General features: G+C 45.5%; 2 protein-coding genes across 2 annotated transcripts; both read left to right on the top strand.

Moving 5' to 3' along the window:
• The first annotated feature begins 1,757 nt into the window (after nucleotides 1–1,757).
• On the top strand, nucleotides 1,758–10,401 carry NANOGNB (NANOG neighbor homeobox). The gene is made up of 4 exons (XM_009247401.3): nucleotides 1,758–1,883; nucleotides 6,479–6,808; nucleotides 6,932–7,011; nucleotides 10,350–10,401. Exons 1-4 carry the CDS (start codon nucleotides 1,758–1,760, stop codon nucleotides 10,399–10,401), a joined length of 588 nt encoding a protein of 195 aa, XP_009245676.3.
• Nucleotides 10,402–11,825: 1,424 nt separating this feature from the next.
• LOC100936596 (large ribosomal subunit protein uL11-like) lies at nucleotides 11,826–12,452 on the top strand. Its single transcript, XM_054526758.1, has one exon. It carries the CDS (start codon nucleotides 11,916–11,918, stop codon nucleotides 12,411–12,413), a length of 498 nt encoding a protein of 165 aa, XP_054382733.1. The 5' UTR covers nucleotides 11,826–11,915; the 3' UTR covers nucleotides 12,414–12,452.
• Nucleotides 12,453–25,149: the final 12,697 nt, after the last annotated feature.

Consider the following 25,149-nt stretch of genomic DNA (forward strand, 5'->3'; position numbering starts at 1 on the left):
GAAGTCAGCAAGGTGGCAAGGGTGCCGGGTGTGGTGGCTCACACCTGTAATCCCAACACTTTCGGAGGCCGAGGCGGGCGGATCACCTGAGGTCAGGAGTTCAAGACCAGCCTGGCAAACATGGAGAGACCCCATCTCTACTAAAAATACAAAATTAGCTGAGTGTGGTGGCGCATGCCTATAATCCCAGCTACTCTGGAGGATGAGGCAGGAGAATTGCTTGAACCCGGGAGACGGAGGTTACGGTGAGCTGAGATCGTGCCATTGCACTCCAGCTTGGGCAACATGAGCGAAACCCCGTCTCAAAAAAAAAAGGTGGCAAGGGACCAAATCCCACAGGACGTTTTAAACCCTTTTGAGGTCCTCAGCTTTTACTTTGAGGGAGGAAGCCATTCAAATTTCCAGCCAGGGAATGTTATGATCTGATTATCTGATTTATACTTTTTCCTTTTTTTTTAAGATAGAGTCTTGTTCTGTCGCCAGGCTGGAGTGCAGTGGCATGATCTTGGCTCACTGCAACTTCTGCCTCCAGGTTCAAGCGATTCTCCTGCCTCAGCCTCCCTAGTAGCTGGGACTACAGGTGCATGCTACCACGCTCAGCTAATTTCTGTATTTTTAGTAGAGACGGGGTTTCACCATGTTGGCCTGGATGGTCTCGATCTCTTGACCTCGTGGTCTGCCTGCCTTGACCTCCCAAAGTGCTGGAATTACAGGCATGAGCCACCAGGCCCAGCCTACATTTTTTTCTTTTTTCTTTGGAGACAGAATCTCACTGTCGCCCAAGCTGGAGTGTAGTGACATAATGTTAGCTCACAGCTCACTGCAACCTCTGCCCCTGGGTTCAAGTGATTCTCATACCTCAGCCTCCCAAGGAGCTGGGACTACACATTCACGCCACCACTCCCAGCTAATTTCTGTACTTTTAGTAGAGACGGGGTTTCACCACGTTGGTCAGGCTGGTCTCGAACTTCTGACCTCAGGTAATCTGCCCGCCTCAGACTCCCAAAGTGCTTGAATTACAGGCATGAACCACTGCTCCAGGCCCTTTTTTTTTTTTTTTTTAAGACGGAGTTTTGCTCTTGTCACCCAGGCTGGAGTCCAGTGGCGCAATCTCAGGTTACTGCAACCTTCACCTCCCGGGTTCAAGCGATTCTCCTGCCTCAGCCTTCTGAATAGCTGGGATGACAGGCACGGGCCACCACACCCACCTAATTTTTGTATTTAAGGTAGAGACAGGGTTTCACCATGTTAGCCAGGCTGTTCTCAAACTCCTGACCACAGGTGATCCACCTGCCTCAGCCTCTCAAAGTACTGGGATTACAGGCATGAGCCACCACACCTGGATTTTTCTTTTTTTTTTGAGATGCAATCTCATTCTATCACCCAGGCTGGAGTACAGTGGCATGATCTCGGCTCACTGCAGGCTCCGCCTCCTGGTTTCAAGGGATTATCCTACCTCAGCCTCCCAAGTAGCTGGGATTACAGGCGTTCACCACCACGCCCAGCTAATTTTTGTATTTGTAGTAAAGATGAGGTTTCACCATGTTGGCCAGGCTGGTCTCAAACTTCTGACCCCATGTGATCCACCCGCCTCGGCCTCCCAAAGTTTGAGGATTACAGGTGTGAGCCACCATGCCTGGCCCTGATTTACATTTTTAAAGGATCACTCTTTCTGCTATGTTGGAAGTAGATTTTGGGGTGGGATGGACAAAGGCAGAAGCAGATTGAGTTATCAGATAAACGATATCAGTTGAGAGATGATGATGGTAAAAAGTGGCAGTTATGGCCCGGCTCGGTGGCTCATGCCTGTAATCCCAGCACCTTGGGAGGCCGAGGCAGGCGGATCACGAGGTCAGGAGATCGAGACCATCTTGGCTAACAAGGTGAAACCCCGTTTCTACTAAAAATACAAAAAATTAGCCGGGCGTGGTGGCGGGCGCCTGTAGTCCCAGCTACTCGGGAGGCTGAGGCAGGAGAATGGCATGAACCTGGTAGGCGGAGCTTGCAGTGAGCCGAGATGGCGCCACTGCACTCCAGCCTGGGCGACAGAGCAAGACTACGTCTCAAAAAAAAAAAAAAAAAAAAAAAAAAAGAAGTGGCAGTTGTCTGGATATATTTTAAAGAAAGAAAAGCAAGATTTTCTGACAGATTGAGTTGAGCTATGAGAAAGGGAAGAAGTGAAAGACAGCACCAAGGTTTTTGACTCAAACCACTGGGCAGATGGAGTTGGCTTTACTAAGATAGAGAGGCCTGAGAGTGGGTCAGCCTTCAGTGAAGGGAGCCATAAACTGAGTCTGGGAATTTTAAGTTCAATTCACATAACTTATTAGACATCCAAGCAGAGATATTGAATTGGGAATTTGACATACAAGCCTGGAAATAAAAATTTGAAAGTAATCTCCCTTTTGGGCAGTATTAAAAACCATGAGATTAGATGACCCGGATTAGAGCTACATGTAAAGGAGATAAGAGGTGAAGGGATTTAACCTTGAGTGTGATTGAAAAAGCACAGGGACAGAAAGCAGTAGGGGAAAGAGGAGCAACAAAGAAAGCTTTGAAAGAGCAGCCATTGACTTTGAGGAAGCCCCAGGAAAGAATGGTGTTCAGGAAGTGAGAGAATAAACTTTTTCAATGTGGAGAGAGATCCCGATACTTCAGAAGCCCCTGATCATTCAAGTAAGTAAGATGGGGACAGGCCAGTCACAGTGGCTCACACCTCAAATCCCAGCACTTTGGGAGGCCAAGGGGGGCAGATCGCTTGAGCTCAGGAGTTGAAGACCATCTTGGCCAAGATGATGAAACCCCCCGTCTCCACCAAAAATACAACAATTAGCCGGGCTTGGTGAGGCATGCCTGTAGTCCCAGCTACTCAGGAGGCTGAGGCAAGAGAATCCTTTGAGCCCAGAAGGCAGAGGTTGTGGTGAGCTGAGATCCAGCCACTGCACTCCAGTCTGGGCTTCAGAGTAAGACTCCGTCTCAACAAAACAAACCAAACAAACAAAACAAAACAAAACAAAACAAACCCACTATCTCACCACCACGATACCCTTAAAATAAAATGGGGATGGGAAATTAGCCATTTGATTTCTTTTCTTTTGTTTTTGCTTTTGTTTCTTGAGTCACAGTCTTGTTCTGTTGCCCAGGCTGGAGGGTAGTGGCACAGTCTCGACTAACTGCGACCTCCCCTTCCTGGGGTTCAAAAGAGCACGTCCAACTAGTTTTTTGTGTTTTTAATAGAGACAGGGTTTCACCAAGTTGGCCAGGCTGGTCCTGAACTCCTGACCTCAAGTGGTCCACCCACTTCGGCCTCCCAAAGTGCTGCGATTACAGGAGTGACCCTCCACGCCTGGCCTTTGTTTTGTTGTTTGTTTGTTTGTTTGTTTGTTTTGAGACTGAGTCTTGCTCTGTTGCCCAGGCTGGAGCACAGTGGGGCGATCTCAGCTCACTGCAATCTTTGCCTTCCAGGTTCAAGCGATTCTCCTGCCTCAACCTCTCAAGTAGCTGGGACTACAGGCGTGCGCCACCAAGCCTAGCTAATTTTTGTATTTTTAGTAGAGACAGAGTTTTACCATGTTGGCCAAGCTGGTCTCAAACTCCTGGCCTCAGGTGATCTGCCCGCTTTGGCTTCCCAAAATGCTGGGATTACAGGCGGGAACCACCGTGCCTGGCGGCCATTTTACTTTTTTTGCAATGTCGAGGTCATTAATGTCTGACTGAAGAGGAATGTGTGGAAGTGGATGTGAAAGCCTGATTGGAGAATATTCAAGAGAGAATGAGGGGAGAAAAATCACCAACAGGCAAAGAACACATACAGAGAACTCTTTAAAATTTACTTACACTTTATCACGTTCTGTAAAAGAAATTGAGAAGAGGAGTGGTAGCAATAGAAGGATGTGGGTTACAAGAGGGTATTTTTTTTTTTTCTAACAAAAGAAAACTGTGGCCTGGTGCAGTGGCTCACGCCTGTAATCCCAGCACTTTGGAATGCCAAAGCAGACAGATCACTTAAGCTGATGATTTCGAGACCAACAACAGCACAGTTAACTGCCATCCCACCTCACCCACTGCTGTCTCTTAAAAATAAATAAATTATTTTTTTAAAAGAAAATTTATACCAATTATCAGACACTACGAATTTTATCCCACCCTAATCTCTGATAATCACTAATTTACTTTCTGTCTCTATAGATTTGCCTATGCTGGACATTTCATATAAACAGAATCATACAATATACGACTTTTTGTATTTCAACTTTCACTTAACTTGCTTTCCTTTTTCCTCTTTTTTTTTTTTTTTTCCGGTGTGGCAGAGTCGTGCTCTGTCACCCAGGTGGGAGTGCAGTGTCATGATCAGGACTCACTGCAGCCTCGACCTCCTGGACTCAAGTGATTCTTTCACCTCATTTTTTTATTTTTTGCGGGGAAGAAACCTCACTATGTTGCCCAGGCTGGTTTCGAACTCCTGGGCTCAAGCAATCCTCTTGCCTCGGCCTCCCAAAGTGCTGGGATTACAGGTGTGAGTCACCACACCTGGCTCCCGCTTAGCTTGTTTTCAATATTCATCCATGTTGAGCATGAATCAGTATTTTATTTCCTTTTGTGGCTAAATAATAGTCTATTGTATAGATATAATACATTTTGTTTAAAGGGGCAATTGCTGGGTCATATGGTAACTTTAAATTTTAGAGAAAGTCTTTTTCTGCCTCATTGAGATGATTGCATGTTTTTTTCGTTTATTCTATTCATATGATGTATTACATTCATTTTCCTATTTTGAACTAATCACATATTTTTAGAATAAATCCTACTTGGTTATGGTGCATAATCTTTTTACTATGTTGCTGGATTTTGGATTGTTAGCATTTTGTTGAAGTTTTTGCCTCCATATTCATAATGGACATTAATCTATAGTTTTTTAGGGGGGATATCTGTCTGGTTCGAGTATCAGTGTGATGGTCTTTAACGTGGCAACTTGGGTAGGCTATAGACCCCAGTTATTCAATCAAACACTAGGTGCCACTGGCATATTTCTTTTCTTTTTTTTTTTGAGAGGGAGTCTCGCTCTGTCATCCAGGCTGCAGTCCAGTGGCACGATGTCAGCTCACTGCAAGCTCCACCTCCTGGGTTCTTGCCATTCTCCTGTCTCGGCCTCAGGAGTAGCTGGGACTACAGACGACGCCGCCACGCCCTGCTAATTTTTTGTATTTTTAGTAGAGATGGGGTTTCACCGTGTTAGCCAGGATGGTCTCGATCTCCTGACCTCGTGATCCGCCCGCCTCGGCCTCCCAAAGGGCTGGGATTACAGGCGTGAGCCACCGCGCCCGGCCGGCATATTTCTTTTCTTTTGAGACAGAGTATTGCTCTGTTGCCCAGGCTGGAGTGCAGTGGCTGGGCTGGGATTATAGGCATGAGCCACCACGCTGGGCCTTGCTACTGGCATTTTTAGATATAATTAAAATCCGTATTAATTGTCTTCAAGTAAAAGGGATTATAATCTGAGAAAGCCTAATTCACTCAGTTAAGGCTTTAAGAGGAAATTTTGCCTAGGGAGAGCAGCTCGATCTCACTGAAGGGTTCCAGCCATCCTTTCGGACTTGCCAAGACAGTTCCAAGATTGCGTAAGCCAATTCCCTGCAATGAATTTCTTCTTATTTTTATTTATTTATTTTTTTGAGACAGTCTGGCTCTGTTGCCCAGGCTGGAGTGCAATGGCGCGATATCGGCTCACTGCAACCTCCACCCACCGGGTTCAAGCAATTCTCCTGCCTCAGCCTCCCAAGTAGCTGGGATTATATGTGCCTGCCACCACTCCTGGCTAATTTTTTTTTTTTTTTTTTGAGATGCAGTCTCACTCTGTCACCAGGCTGGAGTGCAGTGGCGCAACCTCAGCCCACTGCAACCTCTGCCTCCTGGGTTCAAGCAATTCTCCTGCCTCAGCCTCCCAAGTAGCTGGGACTACAAGTGCATGCCACCATACCCAGCTAATTTTTGTATTTTTAGTAGAGACGGGGTTTCACCATATTGGCCAGGCTTGTCTCGATCTCCTGACCTCAGGTGATCCACTCGCCTCGGCCTCCCAAAGTGCTGGGATTACAGGCGTGAGCCACCGCCTCCCGTGTTAAAGTGATCCTCCTGCCTCAGCCTCCCGAGTAGCTTGGGGCTACAGGCGCGTGCCACCATGCCCAGCTAATTTTTGTATTTTTAGTAGAGACGGGGTTTCACCATGTTAGCCAAGATGGTCTCAATCTCCGGACCTCGTGATCTGCCCGCCTCAGCCTCCGAAAGTGCTGGGATTATAGGCATGAGCCACCGTGCCCGGCCTAAAGTTCACTTTTTCTTTGCTCTATGTTTTCCACCAACATATAACATTGCTAACTGAGGAAAATCAAATATATTCTCACAGGGAAGATTGTTGACTATGCTCTGAAAGTCAAATTTAGCTGCAGCTTGATTTTAATCCACAGATCTTTTTATACAGAGACAACCAGCTATGCCTTGGGATCAAAATCCGGAACAATCAACTGGAAATTACAGTGAAGATGAACAAAACGGAAAGCAGAAATGGAGAGAAGGAGGAGGAGAAGCAGGCAGAAAGAGAGAACGAGAAAAAGAAGAAAAAAATGAAAAGGAGCTGCAAGATGAACAGGAAAACAAAAGGAAAAGGGAAAATGAGAAACAGTATCCCGAGAAAAGATTAGTCAGCAAATCCCTCATGGACACTCTCTGGGCAAAGTTCAAGTTAAACAGGTGCCCCACGATACAAGAGAGCCTATCACTCTCATTTGAATTTGACATGACGCATAAACAGGTATGACAGCATTAATAGACATTTCTTCATTGATAGACAAAGTCACTTGTATAGTACTATTACTCATGTAGACCAATATCCTTATTCCTGTATTAATCACCTCCCACACCTCATTTTTTGCAGATAAGTCAATGGTTTTGTAAAACGAGGAAGAAATATAATAAAGAAATGTCCAAGAGAAAGCATAAGGAAAAACATATGAGGTAAGAAAGTGTTTCTTGTAAAATAAAAGGAAGTAGAAGGAATATATTGACTTCCAGAGTTGGTTTGTGTTTCCATCATTATTGGGTATGCCCATAAACTTTTTTTTTTTTTTTGAGACGGAGTTTCGCTCTTGTTACCCAGGCTGGAGTGCAATGGTGCCATCTTGGCTCACTGCACCCTCTGCCTCCCAGGTTCAAGCCATTCTCCCGCCTCAGCTTCCCGAGTAGCTGGGATTACAGGCATGTGCCACCACGCCCAGCTAATTTTGTATTTTTAGTAGAGATGGGGTTTCTCCATGTTGGTTAGGCTGATCTCGAACTCCCAACCTCAGGTGATCCACCAGCCTGGGCCTCCCAAAGTGCTGGGATTACAGGCGTGAGCCACCACACCCGGTGCCCATAAACTTTTTAATGTTCCAGCCAGTGGCAGAAAAACCACTTACTGTCTATTTTTCACTCTACTCAAAACACACACAGGCACACACTCACATATGCATGCCACCATCTAACATGTAATCATATTACCAAATGTACAAATACAGACATTAGCTTTTTATTGATTGCAGTACACAATTGATAATTTTGTCCTATTTGTTCCTTTGATGCTAAGTATATCTGATGATTGTCTTTCCTCTCTAGTTAGTGGCAAAAGCTCATGTGATTTTTGGAAGGAATTAGGAACAGTATCAATAGTTTTTTTGTTTGTTTGTTTGCTTGTTTTTGAGACGGAGTCTTGCTCTGTCGCCCAGGCTGGAGTGCAATGGTGCCATCTCAGCTCACTGCAAGCTCCACCTCCCAGGTTCACGCCATTCTCCTGCCTCAGCCTGGCGAGTAGCTGGGACTACAGGCGCCCGCCACCACGCCCGGCTAATTTTCGTATTTTTAGTAGTGACGGGGTTTCACTGTGTTAGCCAGGATGGTCTCGATCTCCTAACCTCATGATCCACCCACCTCGGCCTCCCAAAGTGCTGGGATTACAGGCGTGAGCCACCACACCCAGCCAATATCAACAGTTTTAACAGCACTAGACTGTATATAGAATTTTAATGTATTATTTATGTATATTTATGTAGAAATGCTTAAATATTATCTCACTTGATCATTGTTTTTTGTTTGTTTCGTGAGACAGAGTCTCACTCTGTCACCCAGGCTGGAGTGCAATGGCGTGATCTCTGCTCACTGCAACCTCTACCTCCTGGGTTCAAGCGATTCTCCTGCGTCAGCCTCCCGAGTAGCTGGGGTTACAGGCACGCGCCACTGTGCCCAGCTAATTTTCGTATTTTTAGTAAAGACCGGATTTCACCATGTTGGCCAGGCTGGTCTCAAACTCCTAATCTCAGATGGTCCGCCCGCCTCGGCTTTCCAAAGTGCTGGGATTCCAGGTGTGAGCCACCGCGCCTGCCCTCACTTGATCATTAAGCAAAATATGGTGCACTCAGTTATCAGTCCCAGGAGAGCAGAACACTGAACACTGGTTACCAACACCGAGGGAATGACTCCCACCACATGGAGGATTGCAAAGATCATCACTGTGCCAACCAACAAGAATAGAACTCCAAATGTCTCCGCTCAATGCACCTCGGTATCAGAGTTGTGCAAAACAATGCAGTCAAGCCATGGGTGGAGCAATGCTTTACTTACAGAGCAAGATCAGCTTCCTGGCAGCCAGTGCAGGGAAACTGGCTATGTGTACCCCTCTGGCGCATTGGGCTTGCCATAGGGAAAGATAGTCTCACAGAAGACAATAAACCAGTACAGGTCACTTGGGCTCTTTTTTTTTTGAGACAGTCTCACTCTGTCGCCCAGGCTGGAGTACAGTGGCACGATCTCGGCTCACTGCAAGCTCTGTCTCCCAGGTTCACGCCATTCTTCTGTCCCAGCCTCCTGAGTAGGTGGGACTACAGGTGCCCGCCACCATGCCCAGCTAAGGTTTGTATTTTTAGTAGAGACGGGGGTTTCACCATGTTAGCCAGGATGGTCTCGATCTCCTGACCTCTTGGTCTGCCCACCTCGGCCTCCCAGAGTGCTGAGATTACAGGCGTGAGCCACCGCGCCTGGCCTTTTTTTTTTTTTTAATTCAAGACAGAGTCTTGCTCTGTTGCCCAGGCTGGAGTACAGTGGCCCAATCTTGGCTGCAACCTCCACCTCCCAGGTTCAAGCAGTTCTCGTGCATTAGCCTCACTAGTAGCTGGGACTACAGACGTGTACCACCACACCCAGCTAATTTTTGTATTTTTAGTATACATTAAGTTTCACTGTGTTGGCCAGACTGGTCTCAAACTCCTGGCCTCAAGTGATCTGCTTGCCTCCCAGAGTGCTGGGATTACAGGCATGAGCCACTGCACCCGTCCGGGCTCTTTTACCTCTTGGTAAGGAAGTATTCCAGGCCCAGGATCTACTCTTATGAGGCCAAGTGGGGATTAAAAGAGTTACATGCATGAGACTGCATTTCCCAGCAATCATTACTCTAAATTATAAATGAGGAAGCTGAATTGCTGGGAAATAACGTGATTTCATCAATAAATAACAGTTCCTGACTGTCTGTGCCTGAATTTGTACTCTCATCTCTTAGTTTCATAAGCTATGTATTTTCAGTTATAACTTGAGACATAGTCTAGGCTCTATCAATTTGTTTCATATGTAGTGTTTGTATACTCTTAGTGTCCTCTATTAAAATCCAACTGTGATAGTTTTTTTTTGTTTTTAAGAGATGGGGGTCTCATGCTGCCCACGCTGGTCTCAAACTCCAGGTTACAGCGATCCTCCCACCTCAGCCTCCCGAGTAGCTGGGATTGCACGTGTACATTACCATGCCCAGCTGGTGTGATGGTGTTTCTAATGTTCTTGCACCATTTCTGCCTCCATAACTTTCTTACCACTTTGAAATTTTAAAATGTATTTTAGAAAGATTACTTTGCCCTTCAATGAAAATTGTTTTCCAGATTTAACATATTTTAATGTATATATTAAATATATAGACTGTGGCTTGGTGCGTGGCTCATGCCTGTAATCCCAGCACTTTGGGAGGCCAAGGCAGGTGGATCACCTGAGGTCAGGAGTTTGAGACCAGCCTGACTAACATGGTGAAACTCCGTCTCTACTAAAAATACAAAAAAAAAAAAAAAAAGCCAGGCTTGGTGGCAGGCGCCTATAATCCCAGCTACTCGGGAGGCTGAGGCAGGAGAATTGCTTGACCTGGGAGGTAGAGGTTGCAGTGAGCCGAGATCGTGCCATTGCACTCCAGCTTGGGTGACAAGAGTGAAACTCCATCTCAAAAAATAAAAAATAGAATAAATAAATATATAGACTGTGTTGCGAAACTCTTTTTTTTTTAACAGATGGAGGTCTCTGTGTTGCCAAGGCTGGTCTCGAACTCCTGCCCTCAAGTGATCTTCCCATTTTGGCCTCCAGAAATGCTGTGATTACAAGCATGAGCCATCGCACTGGCTAAGACATTTTACATGACACCATTCTCACCAATAAATGGAGTTCTGAAAGGATAAACAAGAAAATATTAACAGTCGTTGATTCCGTGGAGTAGAACTAAATGAGGGGAATGCAAAGGAGTTTTTATATGTTTTATTTTTACCCTACTGTAGATTTAAAGTTTTTATAATGGATGTTAATTGATTTTATTTAAGAAAAAAAATCGAGTCAAGGCCGGGCACAGTGGAGCATGCCTGTAATCCCAGCACTTTGGGAGGCCAAGACGGGTGGATTACCTGAGGTCAGGAGTTTGAGACCAGCCTGACTAACATGATGAAACCCCGTCTCTACTAAATACAAAAAAATTAGCCAGGCGTGGTGGTGTACGCCTGTAATCCGAGCTACTTGGGAGGCTGAGACAGGAGAATCGCTTGTACCTGGGAAGTGGAGGTTGCAGTGAGTCAAGGTCGCACAATTGCATTCCAGCCTGGGCAACATGAGCGAAACTCTGTATCAAAAAAAAAAAAAAAAGAAAAAGAAAATAAATCAATGAGGAAGTTACCAACCTGTGGAAATGTTTTGAGACTGAAAGGGAAATCCATTATAGAAGCTAACGGGTTCAGTGCCTTCTGCAATTTGTCAATATATCTCTAAACATCCCCTCCAAACATGACTTTTCTCTACAAATGTGATTACACTCCTGGAAGGGCAATTTGTTGTTGTTGTTGTTGTTGTTGTTGTTGTTTTTGTGATAGGATCTTGCTCTGTTGCCCAGGCTGGAGTGCAGTGGTGCAGTCTTGGCTCACGAAACCTCCGCCTGGGTTAAAGTGATTCTCCTGCCTCAGCCTCCCAAGTAGCTGGGATTATAGGCATGAGCTACAGTGCCCGGCCAAGGGTGACTGTTTTCTGATGTGTGACTTGAGTCAGAGGACTAAGGTCATTTAGATTTTTTTTCTTTTTGAGATGGAGTTTCCCTCCTGTTGCCCAGGCTGGAGTGCAATGGTGCGATCTTGGCTCGCCACAGCCTCCGCCTCTCGGGTTCAAGTGATTCTCCTGCCTCAGCCTCCAGAGTAGCTGGGATTACAGGCATGCGCCACCATGCCTGGCTAATTTTGTATTTTTAGTAGAGACAGGGTTTCTCCATGTTGGTCAGGCTGGTCTCGAACTCCCAACCTCAGGTGATCCACTCACCTCGGCCTCCCAAAGTGCTGGGATTGCAGGCGTGAGCCACCGTGCCCGGCCCATTTAATTTTTTTCAAGAGCAATTTGATAAATGGGACAAAGAGGGAAGTGAAGACAAGAAGATGACACCAATGGACATGAGAATGACAGATATAATAAGTTAGAGGTCAAATAAAAGTATGGAAAATGATTGATAAAGGAACTTCAACTCTCAGCTTTCGGCTCGGAGGAGGCCAAGGTGCAACTTTCTTCGGTCGTCCCGAATCCGGGTTCATCCGACACCAGCCGCCTCCACCATGCCGCCGAAGTTCGACCCCAACGAGATCAAAGTCGTATACCTGAGGTGCACAGGAGGTGATGTCGGTGCCACTTCTGCCCTGGCCCCCAAGATCGGCCCCCTGGGTCTGTCTCCAAAAAAGGTTGGTGATGACATTGCCAAGGCAACAGGTGACTGGAAGGGCCTGAGGATTACAGTGAAACTGACCATTCAGAACAGACAGGCCCAGATTGAGGTGGTGCCTTCTGCCTCTGCCCTGATCATCAAAGCCCTCAAGGAACCACCAAGAGACAGAAAGAAACAGAAAAACATTAAACACAGTGGGAATATCACTTTTGATGAGATCGTCAACATTGCTCGACAGATGCGGCACCGATCCTTAGCCAGAGAACTCTCTGGAACCATTAAAGAGATCCTGGGGACTGCCCAGTCTGTGGGCTGTAATGTTGATGGCCGCCACCCTCATGACATCATAGATGACATCAATAGTGGTGCTGTGGAATGCCCAGCCAGTTAAGCACAAAGGAAAATATTTCAATAAAGGATCATTTGACAACTGGAAGAAAAAAAAAAAAAAGGAACTTCAGATCATAATTATCTGCCACTACCCTGCTCACTCCCCAGATTTCATTAAAGATTTTGATATTGAAATGGCTTTCATAATTCATAGGAGTAAACCATCTGACACCCACCCAAATCTTAGAGTTCTTGAAACTTGTGAGGCTCACTGACCTTCACCCCTTCACAGCCAACATCTAGACCTTGTTATCTGGTATATTTCCCACCAGAAATCTCAAACTCCAAAATTCCCTTCCCTAATTTTTCTCTGTTCTTTTGGCTATTTCATACTCCAGTGACAACTTATAGAGAGTTTATGCTTTGATGCCACCGTTTGTTCTGATCTAGTAGGACCCTTCTGGCCTTATTCAGTTCTCTAAAGTCTGGACTAGGTGGTTAATAACCTGAATCACTATCTCACCAACACCCTAGATTCCCTCCATTCTCTTGCCCATTTGTCCTTTTACACACCTGGCAACAATGTTAGCCCTTCGTGAGTATCCAAATGCTCCTATACCAGTGTGATTGGTAAACTCCAGTTTTTTAAAAAACAGAGGCCAGGCACAGTGGCTCCTGTCTGTAATCCCAGCACTTTGGGAGGCCAAGGCATGAGGCCAAGAGTTCAAGGCCAGCCTGGCTAACATGATGAAACCCCGTCTCTACTGAAAATACAAAAATTAGCCGGGCGTCGTGGTGGCTCACGCCTGTAGTCCTAGCTACTCAGGAGGCTGAGGCAGGAGAATCACTTGAACCCGGAGGCGGAGGTTGCAGTGAGCTGAGATCGCACCACTGCACTCTAGCCTGGGCAACAGAGTGAGACCCAGTCTCAAAAAAAAAAAAAAAAAAAAAAAGGCCAGGCATGGTGGCTCAGGCCTGTAATCCCAGTACTTTGGGAGGCCAAGGGGGACGGATCATGAGGTGAAGAGATCGAGACCATCCTGGCCAACATGGTGAAATCCCATCTCTGCTAAAAAAATACAAAAATTAGCTGGGTATGGTGGCGTGTGCCTGTAGCCCCAGCTACTTGAGAGGCTGATGCAGGAGAATCGCTTGAACCTAGGAGGTGGAGGTTGCAGTGAGCCGAGATCGCGCCACTGCTCTCCAGCCTGGGTGATACAGTGAGACTCCATTTCGAAATAAAATAAGATAATTAAAAATCAGAAAAGAAAGACAAAATAAGGTTTTCTTTTTTTTTTCTTTTGAGATAGGGTCTCACTCTGTACCCCAGGCTGGAGTGCAGTGGCACAATCATGGCTCACTGCAGACTTGACCTAGGCTCAAACAATCCTCCCACTTCAGCCTCCTGAATAGCTGGGACTACAGGCACGTGACACCTCATCTGGCTAATTTTTGTATTTTTTGGAGAGATAGAGTTTCACCATTTTGCCCAGACTGGTCTCAAACTCCTGGGTTCAAATTGTCTGCTCGCTTTGGCCTCCCAAAGCGCTAGGATTACATGCGTAAGCCACCATGCCCGGCCTCAAATCGGGTTTTCTTCTTGACTATGTTGATGCCTCAGGGATGAGATGGAGTCAAAGATGAGGTCAGGGTTTCTGTTATACATATTTGATAATTCAAAATAGTAGTTTTGTATTAAAGGCTCTATTAGGCCATGTACAGTGGCTCATGCCTTTACTTCCAGTATTTTGGGAGGCAAGGCAGGAGGATTGCTTGAGGCCAGGAGTTTGAGACCAGCCTGGGCAACTAGTGAGACCCAGTCTCTACAAAAATAAATAATCCAGCCATGGTGACACATGCCTGTGGTCCCCAGTACTCGGGAGGCTGAGGTGGGAGGATCGCTTGAGCCTGAGAGGTGGAGGCTACAGTGAGCTGTGATTTCACCACCACTGCATTCTAGCCTGGGTGACAGAGCGAGACCCTGTCTCAAAAATACATACATAAATAGGCCGGGTGCGGTGGCTGACGCCTGTAATCCCAGCACTTTGGGAGGCTGAGGTGGGCGAATCACAAGGTCAGGAGTTCAAGACCAGCCTGGCCAACATGGTGAAACACTGTCTCTACTAAAAATACAAATAATTAGCTGGGCGTAGTGGCGGGCGCCTGTAATCCCAGCTACTCAGGAGGCTGAGGCCCGAGAATCACTTGAACCCGGGAGGCGGAGGTTGCAGTGAGCCGAGATTGTGCCACTGCACTCCAGCCTGGGTGACAGTGCGAGACTCCATCTAAAAAAAATAAAAATAAAAGTAAAAATACATACATAAATAAATAAAATCCCTAGATGTGTAATTACAGAGTTAAAGCATATGATTTTTAAAAATACTTTTCCTTATAGCACTATAAAATGGATTTCGCAACTTATTCTCTCGCTAGTAATATGTGAAATTGTTTTTTACTGTATCATAATTCTAATAATCATTGACTATATCAGCTAAGGTTCTTGAAAGAAGACCTTTTGTCTACCACATGTCCCCAACAAGTAGACAATAGGTTTGACTATAGCAAAATCACCTGAGACGTTTAAACAAACAAACAAACAACAACAACAAAAAACTTCCTCTCACTCATAGGTGGGAAGTGAACAATGAGAACACTTGGACACAGGGTGGGGAACATCACATACCAGGGCCTGTCGTGGGGTTGGGGGTTAGGGGAGGGTTAGCATTAGGAGATATACCTAATGTAAATGACGAGTTAATGGGTGCAGCACACCAACATGGCACATGTATACATATGTAACAAACCTGCACGTTGTACACATGTACCCTAGAACTTAAAGTATAATTAAAAAAAAAAGCTTCCTCAATTGATGATGATGTGTAACCAAGGTGGGAACCACAAGTTTGCATTCACAATCCCTGCTTTCTCACATCTCATTTGCTTAAATCCATTGAGACCTAACATTGCGCTGGGCACAGTGGCTCACGCCTGTAATCCCAGCACTTTGGGAGGCCCAGGCAGTGGATCACAAGGTCAGGAGTTCAACACCAGCCTGGCCAACATAGTGAAACTCCGTCTCTACTAAAAATACAAAAATTAGCCAGGCGTGGTGGTGCGCGCTTGTAGTCCCAGCCACTCAGGAGGCTGAGGCAGGAGAATTGCTTGAACCCGGGCGGCGGAGGTTGCATGGAGCCGAGATTGTGCCACTGCACTCCAGCCTGGGCAACAGAGTGAGACTTTGTCTCAAAAAAAAAAAAAAGAAAGCTAACCCTGACTCCACCTTTGTACTGAAACTGTTCTGGCAAAGGTAATCAATGCCTTTTATATTGCCAAATCCAATTGACACTTTTCCGTCCTTAACTTTCCAGCTCACTACCTCTGGTATTCCCACTCCAATTTTTCAATCCATCTCTCACCTTCCACTCCCTATGACAGAAGTTTATATTCCATTATCTAACATGACAATTACTTCCTTCCTTATATTATTTCTTCAAATTCACCTTGCAAAGCCACAGCCGTTTTTAAACTCTCCACTTATTTCACATTTCACTTGAGCAGTTAAACATAAAACACCACAACGCTGGCTGGCTTCATTTTAAATTTATGATCACAACCCTCAAGTAAACTCTCACTATTGCCTTACAAACCTAGTATATTTCCCGAAGCCATTCATTCTCCACTTCCACCCTTTTTCTCCCCTACAACGTTCAACATCTCTTCTGTCTTCTCACTCTTGGCTGATGACCTCTTTTATATCTCTTACAGAATTGAAGCAAAGCAAAGAAAAACTCTTCATCCTCCCAGGACCAATTATACCAACTGGCTCATCTGTACCTGTATATATTCTACTTGCGTTACTTTTTTTTTTTTTTTTTTTTTTTGAGACAGAATTTCACTCTTGTTGCCCAGGCTGGAGTGCAATGGCATGATCTCTCGGCTCACTGCAACCTCCACCTCCTGGGATCAAGGAATTCTCATGCCTCAGGCTCCCAAGTAGCTGGGATTACAGGCATGTGCCACCACACCCGGCTAATTTTGTATGTTTAGTAAAGACGGAGTTTCACCATGTTGGTCAGGCTGGTCTCGAACTCCTGACCTCAGGTGATCCACCCACCTGGGCATCCCAAAGTGCTGGGATTACAGGTGTGAGCCACCGCACCTGGCCCTACCTCCCTTCCTTAAAGCACTCCCCACCATTCCAGCTATGGCACATTTCTTGGCTTTTCAGTCATCATGTAGCTATTCCTCAGCATCATTTGGAACAATGATGTTCCAAATCATTGGAAGGAAAGAAGGAATGGTCATTCCTTCCTTCTTGATGTACTCTCTTTTGTCTTTTTTCTTCTTTTTTTCTTTTTTTTTGAGATGGAGTCTCACTCTGTCACCCAGGCTGGAGTGCAGTGGCGCGATCTCGGCTCACTGCAAGCTCCGCCTCCCGGGTTCAGGCCATTCTCCTGCCTCAGCCTTCTCAATAGCTGGGACTACAGGCGCCTGCAGCCACGCCTGGCTAATTTTTTGTATTTTTAGTAGAGATGGGGTTTCACCATGTTAGCCAGGATGGTCTCGATCTCCTGACCTCATGATCTGCCCGCCTCGGCCTCCCAAAGTGCTGGGATTACAGGCGTGAGCCACCGCGCCCAGCCCTCTTCTTTTTTTCTTGAGACAGTCTTTCACTCTGTCACCCGGGGTTAAGGGCAGTGGCACAATCACTGCTTACTGCAGCCTTGACCTCCTCAGGCTCAGGTGATTCTCCCACCTCAGCCTCCCAAGTAGCTGGGACCACAGGCACATGCCACCATGCACAGCTATTTTTTTGTACTTTTTGTAGAGACGGGGTTTCGCCATGTTGCCCAGGCTATGAGACCTCATCTCTACAAAAAATTAAATAGCCGGGCCTGGTGGCGCACACCTGTCGTCCCAACTATTTGGGAGGCTGAGGTGGGAGAATCACTTGAATTTGGGAGGCGGAGGTTGCAGTGAGCGGATATCCTGCCATTGCACTCCAGCCTGGGCAACAAAAGTGAAACTCTGTCTCAAAGAAAAGGAGGTTGAGGCTACAATGAGCCGTGATTCCACCACTGCAGTCCAGAGTGGGGTGACAAAGCAAGATCCTGTCTCTAAAATAACAGAGCCAAGACGAGATGGCAGGATGGTTCCAAGCCAGGAGTTTGAGACTAGTCTGGGTAACAGAGAGAGCATAGAGAAGCCCTGTCTCTACAAAAAATTAGCTGGGCATAGTCATACATGCCTGCAGTACTAGCTACTCAGGAGGCTGAGAAAGGAGGATCACTTGAGCCCAGGAGTTGGAGGTTACAGTGAGCTCTGATCATGCCATTGCATGCCAGCCTGGGTGACAGAGCCAGACCTTGTCTAAAAACAAAAACAAAAAAACAGGAAGAAGCCTGGGGTATGCCACCTGTAAGCTTGAAGGAGAGGCTCAAGGAAGACTAAGAAGGAGTGGCCAATGAGGAGAGAGGGGTATCCTAGATGTAAGAGATAGAAGTAGCCTTGGCATGGTGGCTCTCTGCTGTAACCCTAGCACTTTGAGAGGCAGAGGCAGAGGAGTCACTTAAGGCCAGGAGTTCGAGACCAGCCTGGGCAATATAGTGAGACCCTGTCTCTAGAAAAAATTTTTAAAAAATTAGTAGGGCATGGTGGTGTATGCCTGTGGTCCCAGTTACTCAGGAGGCTAAGGTGGGAGGATTATTTGAGCCCAGAAGGTCAAGGATGCAGGGAGTCATGATCAGGCCACTGTGCTCCGACCTGGGTGACAGGGTAAGATCCTGTTTCAAAAAAAAAAAAAAAAAAAAGCCTGGGCCTGGTGGCTCACGGGTATAATACCAGCAATTTGGGAGGCCGGGGCGGGCAGATCAAGTTACAAGTTGGAGACCAACCTGGCCAACCTGGTGAAACCCCGTCTCTACTAAAAATACAAAAATTAGCCGGGCATGGTGGTGCATGCCTGTAATCCCAGCTACTCGGGAGGTTGAGGCAGGAGAAGCACTTGAACCTGGAGGTGAAGGTTGCAGTGAGCTGAGATCACGCCACTCCACTCCAGCCTGGGTGACAGAGCAAGACTCTGTCTCAAAAAATAAATAAATAAATAAAAAGAAATAAATTATTTAATAAATCAACCAGGCCGGGCACAGTGGCTCACCCCTGTAATCCCAGCACTTTGGGAGGCCGAGGCCGGCCGATCACGAGGTCAGGAGATCGAGACCATGGTGAAACCCCGTCTCTACTAAAAATACAAAAAATTAGCCGGGCATGGTGGCGGGCGCCTGTAGTCCTAGCTACTCAGGAGGCTGAGGCAGGAGAATGGCGTGAACCCGGAAGGCGGAGCTTGCAGTGAGCCGAGATGGTGCCACAGCACTCCAGCCTGGGCGACAGAGCGAGACTCCATCTCAAAAAAAAAAAAAAAGAAATCAACCTAACCAAAATGTATAAAACCATTACACAGGTACAAAAATATATATATTAAGCCTTTATGAAGACAACTTTAAAATGTTTTGTGTCATTTCATTTTAAAAAAAACCTAAAAATTATTTCACAGTATAAATTATTTCCCAGTATAAATATAGTACACTGTAATTTTGAGACGGAGTCTTGCTCTGTTGCCCAGGCTGGGGTACAGTGGCAAGATCTTAGGTCAGAGCAACCTCTGCCCCCCTGGTTCAAGCAATTCTCCTGCCTCAGCCTCCTGAGTAGCTGGGATTACAGGCATGCGCCATCATGCCCGAGTAATTTTGTATTTTCAGTAGAGATGGGATTTCTCCATGTTGGTCAGGCTGGTCTCGAACTCCTGACCTCAGGTGATCTACCTGCCTCGGCCTCCCAAAGTGCTGGGATTACAGGCATAAGCCACCACGCCCGGACCAATCTTTGTATTTTTTGTAGAGACTGGATTTCATCATGTTGCCCAGGCTGATCTTGAACTCCTGGACTCTACCAATTGTCTCACCTCTGCCTCACAAACTGTTGGAATTATAGGCATGGGCCACTGTGCCTGGCTTCTAATATTCTTTAAATACTTTTCACTTTAAACTAATTTTGTTGTTTATTATTAAGAACACTGATATACTCTTCATAGCTTGCCATCATCACACTTAGGACAAAATTATGATTCCTGACTATGGCCTGTAAAAACCTAAAAGATCTGGTCCCTGCTAAGGTCTCCAATCTCATCTGACCACATTCCCTGACTTGCTCGTTACATGCCAAACACACCTTCTTTTGTTTCTCAGAGACACTAAGTTTCTTACCATCTCGACTTATGCTCTTGCTGTTCCCACAGCTTAGAATGGTCTGCTTCCAGATTTGAGAGTGGCTGCCTCCTTTGCAACATTCAGATCTCACTTCTAATGTCACCTATTCAAAAATGTTTTCTATGACTACCTATCTGAAGTAGTCCTACACATACTCAGTCACTCCTGGTCACATTATTTACTTTTATTTACTTTACAGCACTCAGCATCATCTAAAATTACTATATTTATATATTCCTTCATCTCTCTACCCCCACCACAATGAGAGCTCTCTTAGTGCTGGAAACTTGTTGATCTCATTCATTGTCATAATCACACATATTTCAACTAGTCTCTGATATACAGTAGGTGCTCAATAAATATTATTGAATAAATATGGAATAAAAATTTATCGGCTTGGCGCTGTGGCTCATGCCTGTAATCCTAGCACTTTGGGAGGCCGAGGCCGGTGGATCACTTGAGGTCAGGAGTTCAAAACCAGCCTGGCCAACATGGTGAAACCCAATCTCTACTAAAAACTCAAAAAAATTAGCCAAACATGGTGGTGGGCACCTATAGTCCCAGCTACTTGGGAGGCTGAGGCAGGAGAATCGCTTGAACCCAGGAGGCAGAGGTTGCAGTAAGCCGAGATGGCACCACTGCAATCCAGCCTGGGTGACACAGCAAAACTCCATCTCAAAATAAATAAATAAACAAATGAATTAAGTAAGTTAAAATAAATAAAGTGTATAAGTTAGTAGGGTTTGATACATTATTTCATGGGGAATTTAATTTTTTTTTTTTTTTTTTGAGATGGAGTTTCCCTCTTGTTGCTCAGGCTGGAGTGCAATGGCATGATCTCAGCTCTCTGCAACCTCTGCCTCCCAGGTTCATACAATTCTCCTGCCTCAGCCTCCCGAGTAGCTGGGATTACAGGCATATGCCACCACGCCTGGCTAATTCTATATTTTTAGTAGAGACGAAGTTTCTCCGTGTTGGTCAGGCTGGTCTCGAACTCCCAACCTCAGGTGAGCCAGCACGCTCCACCAATATTGTATTTTTAGTAGAGATGGTGTTTCACCATGTTGGCCAAGCTGGTCTCCAACTCCTGACCTCAGGTGATCCGCCCACCTCAGCCTCCCAAAGTGCTGAGATTACAGACACGAGCCACCGTGCCCAGCCTGTGGTGGTAATTTTTGAGCTCCAGTTTCTATCCCCAACTTTTGAGACTTTCACTCTCCAACTCAAAGAACATTAGTTAGAAGATGGGAAAGCCCAGGCACTAGTCTATAAGTGTATTACTGTACACATCAGCCATCCTTACAGCCTTCCTGCCTATACATCTTTGGTAGTTAGATAAAATGCAGTCTTTTACCACCTTTTTGGATCACAGAAAATGACCATGAAGCTAAGGAAGATAGGAAGAGTGGAATTTAAGATTAGCCATCAGCCTATCTTTCATTAGCCATTTCTCTAATCCAGTCCTGAATTTTCCTCTTTCTAGTAACATGGAGGGTAGCACTACGTTCAAAGCAGCCACTAGGGTTTTAGGTATTTTAATATCTGTACTGTGTTTTTAGATAAGTAAAAGAACCAGGTGAATTTATCAGCCCTCAGTAAACCTGGGGGAGCCAGTTTATTGAACTAGTGCCCTTAAGTAGAGGACATTTCCAACTTTGGTAAATTTATCTCCCATTTGCTATATCATGGAGTGGGAGAAATTTGGAGAAAAAAATTTCTATTTCCTAATCTCGTTTTTTTTGAGATGGAGTTTTGCTCTTGTTGCCCAGGCTGGAGTGCAATGGTGCAATCTCAGCTCACCACAACCTTTGCCTCCCAGGTTCAAGCAATTCTCATACCTCAGCCTCCCGAGTAGCTGGGATTATAGGCATGAGCCACCACACCTGGCTAATTTAGTATTTTTAGTAGAAATGGGTTTTCTCCATGTTGATCAGGCTGGTCTCAAACTCCCAACCTCAGGTGATCCACCCCCCCCCCTTGGCCTCCCAAAGTGTTGGGATTACAGACGTGAGCCACTGGGCCCGGCCGGCTCATTTATTTTGATCACTGACTAATATTTAATTATGTAGATGGACCACAGTTTATCCATTCACCCTACTGAAGGACATCTTGGTAAGTTTTAGCAGCTGTGAATAAAACTGCTCCAGGCAGGCGCGACGGCTCACGCCTGTAATCCCACCACTTTGGGAGGCCGAGGTGGACGGATCACCTGAGGTCAGGAGTAAGAGACCAGCCTGGCCAACATGGTGAAACTCTGTCTCTAATAAACATACAAAAATTAGCCGGGTGTGGTGGCGGGAGCCTGTAATCCCAGCTACTCCAGAGGCTGAGGAGGAGAATGGCTTGAACCTGGGAAGCGGAGGTTGCAGTGAGCTAAGATCGAGCCACTGCACTCCAGCTCGGGTGACAGAGTTAGACTCCGTCTCAAAAAAAGAAAAAAAAAAAATTCCTCACCCCCAATGTGATGGTAATAGGATATAGGGCCTTTGGGAGGTGATTAGGTGATAAGAATGGCGTCTCATAAATGAGATTAGTGTACTTATAAAAGAGACACCGTAGAGCTCTCTCCCCGATTTTTCCTTATGAGGATGCACCAAGAATACAGTCACCTGTGAACCAGGAAGCATGCCCTCCCCAGACAGTGAATTTGCCGGGGCCTTAATCTTGGACTTCCCAGTCACCCAAAACAAGTGTTGGTGAGGATGTGGAGAAAAGAGAAAGTGTTTACATTGATGGGAAGGTAAGTTGGTGCAGTCATTATGGAAAGCAGTATGGAGATTCCTCAAAAAATTAAAAACAGAACTACTGTATAATCCAGCAATTCCAATTCTGGGTATATACCCAAAGTAAGTGAAGCCAGCCCCTTGTAAAAATAACTGCATCCTGGCTGGGCGTGTTGGGAGTCCAAGGTGGGTGGATCATCTGAGGTCAGGAGTTGGAGACCAGCCTGGACATCATGGTAAAACCCTGTCTCTACTAAAAATACAAAAAAATTGGCTGGGCACGGTGGCTTACGCCTATAATCTCAACAATTTGGGAGGCTGAGGTGCTCAGATCAGCTGAGGTCAGGAGTTCGAGACCAGCCTGGCCAACATGGTGAAAACTCCATCTCTACTAATAATACAAAAATTAGTCGGGCGTGGTGGTGTGCACCTGTAATCCCAGTTACTCTGGAGGCTGAGACAGGAGAATTGCTTGAACCCAGGAGGCGGAGGTAGCAGTGAGCTGAGTTCAGGCAACTGCACTCCAGCCTGGGCAACAGAGTGAGACTCTGTCTCCAAAAAAAAAATACAAAAAAGTTACTCGAGCGTGGTGGTGGGCGCCTGTAATCCCAGCTACTGTGGAGGCTGAGGCAGGAGAATCGCTTGAACTTGGGAGGTGGAGGTTGCAGTGAGCCGAAATCACACCATTGTACTCCAGCCTGGGCAACACGAGCAAAATTCCGTCTCAAAAAATTTTTAAAAACTGCATCCCATATTCATTGCGGCATTACAATAGTCAAGATATGGAAACAATCTAAATGTCTGTGGAGAGATAAATGGTAGCCTAGCCAACATAATGAGACCTAAGCTCTGCCAAAAATTTAAAAAACTCACTGATGCCAGGAAAGGTCTTGATGCAAAGGAAAAAAGAAATTAGGCAAGTATGGTGGCATATGCCTATAGTCCCAGCTACTCGAGAGACTGAGGTATGTATTCAACTGTTTCTACATCCCATATATAAGAGAGATCAGCCAGGCGCAGTGGCTCATGCCTGTAATCCCAGCACTTTGAGAGGCCAAGGCAGGAAGATCACCTGAAGTCAGGAGTTCGAGACCAGCCTGACAAATGAAGAAACCCCGTCTCTACTAAAAAAAAAAAAAAAAACAAAAAAACAAAATTAGCCGGGCATGGGGGTGGGCGTCTGTAATCTCAGCTACTCGGAAGGCTGAGGCGGAAGAATTGCTTGAACCCGGGAGGCAGAGGTTGCAGTGAGCTGATATCATGTCATTGCACTTCAGCCTGGGCAACAAGAGCGAAACTCCGTCTCAAAACAAACAAACAAACAAGAAACATGATGTTGTATACCTTAAATTTAAACAATAATTAAAACAATATTTTAATTTGGAACAAATAGTAGAAAAAATAGTGATGTAAGACTGTTCCTTATTTTTATTTTTATTTTCTTTATCTATTTTTGAGACAAGGTTCTGTCACCCAGGCTGAAGTGCAGTGGCCTCATCTTGGCTCACTGCAACCTCCAACTCCCAGGTTCAAGTGATTCTCCTGCCTCAGCCTCCCAAGTAACTGGGATTACGGGCGCTCGTCAACATGCCCAGCTAATATTTTGGAATTTTGGTAGAGACAGGGTTTCACCATGTTGGCCAGGCCGGTTTCGAACTCCTGACCTCAAGTGATTTGCCCTCCTAGGTCTCCCAAAGTGCTGGGATTATAGGCGTGAGCCACAGTTCCCAGCCAGTTTTAAAGGTTTTTAGATGGTTAAGGGCCAGGCGCCATGGCACGCCTGTAATTCCAGCACTTTGGGAGGCCAAAGCAGGCGGATCACGAGGTCAGGAGATCGAGACCATCCTGGCTAACATAGTGAAACCCCATCTCTACTAAAAAACAAAAAATTAGCCAGGGCTGGTGGCATGCACCTGTAATCCCAGCTGCTCGGGAGGCTGAGCCAGGAGAATCCCTTGAACCTGGGAGGCGGAGGTTGCAGTGAGCCGAGATCGCGCCACTGCACTCCAGCCTGGGCAACAGAGTGAGACTCTGTCTTAAAAAAATAAATAAATAAATAAAAAGATTTCTATATGGTTAAAGTATATATTGTGGGTGTATATTTTTATTCTTGCTAACATTTTACCAGAAATAAATTAAAACATAGTTAATTATCTTTCTTAAGTAAATTGAATGTATTAATTTGGAAATTGGATCAGGAAAAAAATCAATTCCCAATACCTTACAGTTCCCAGTAATACTTGGTATGAATAAAGACAGATTAGAGCACAGGACATCTGAGGATTTTGAATTTACTTGGAACCATGTATTTCAAACATTTCTAAGCCCAGGCATGGTGGCTCATATCTGTAATCACAAATTTGGGATTGTGATCTGCCCAGGAGGGAGGATCGCTTGAGGCCAGGAGTTCCAGACCATCCTGGAAAATCTAGCAATACCTCATCTCTACAAAAAAAAAAAAAAAAAAAAAAAAGTTGCACTCCAGACTGAATGACAGAGCAAGGCCTGTCTCAAAAACAAAAAAAGAAAAACAAAATAAAGAAAACCCTCACATCAACCACGTTGGGTAGTAATATAGCTGTTCAACAGATAATGGAACTAAGAGATTAGACAAGTTAAATTAATTCGCCCAAGATTCAAGTAGTTGGAATAATGGCAAATCTAGAATTTAAACCCAGGTCTGACTAACCTTATCACTAGAGGCTGCCTTTTCAGATTCCCCCAAACCATATCATCCTATTTATAATTTGTAAGCACTACAGTAGAAGAATGGGATTAATCTGAGGGAATTTTGCAAGAGGAAAATAGA

The sequence above is a fragment of the Pongo abelii genome, chromosome 10 (assembly GCF_028885655.2).
Source record: "Pongo abelii isolate AG06213 chromosome 10, NHGRI_mPonAbe1-v2.0_pri, whole genome shotgun sequence".
Taxonomy (NCBI): domain Eukaryota; kingdom Metazoa; phylum Chordata; class Mammalia; order Primates; family Hominidae; genus Pongo; species Pongo abelii.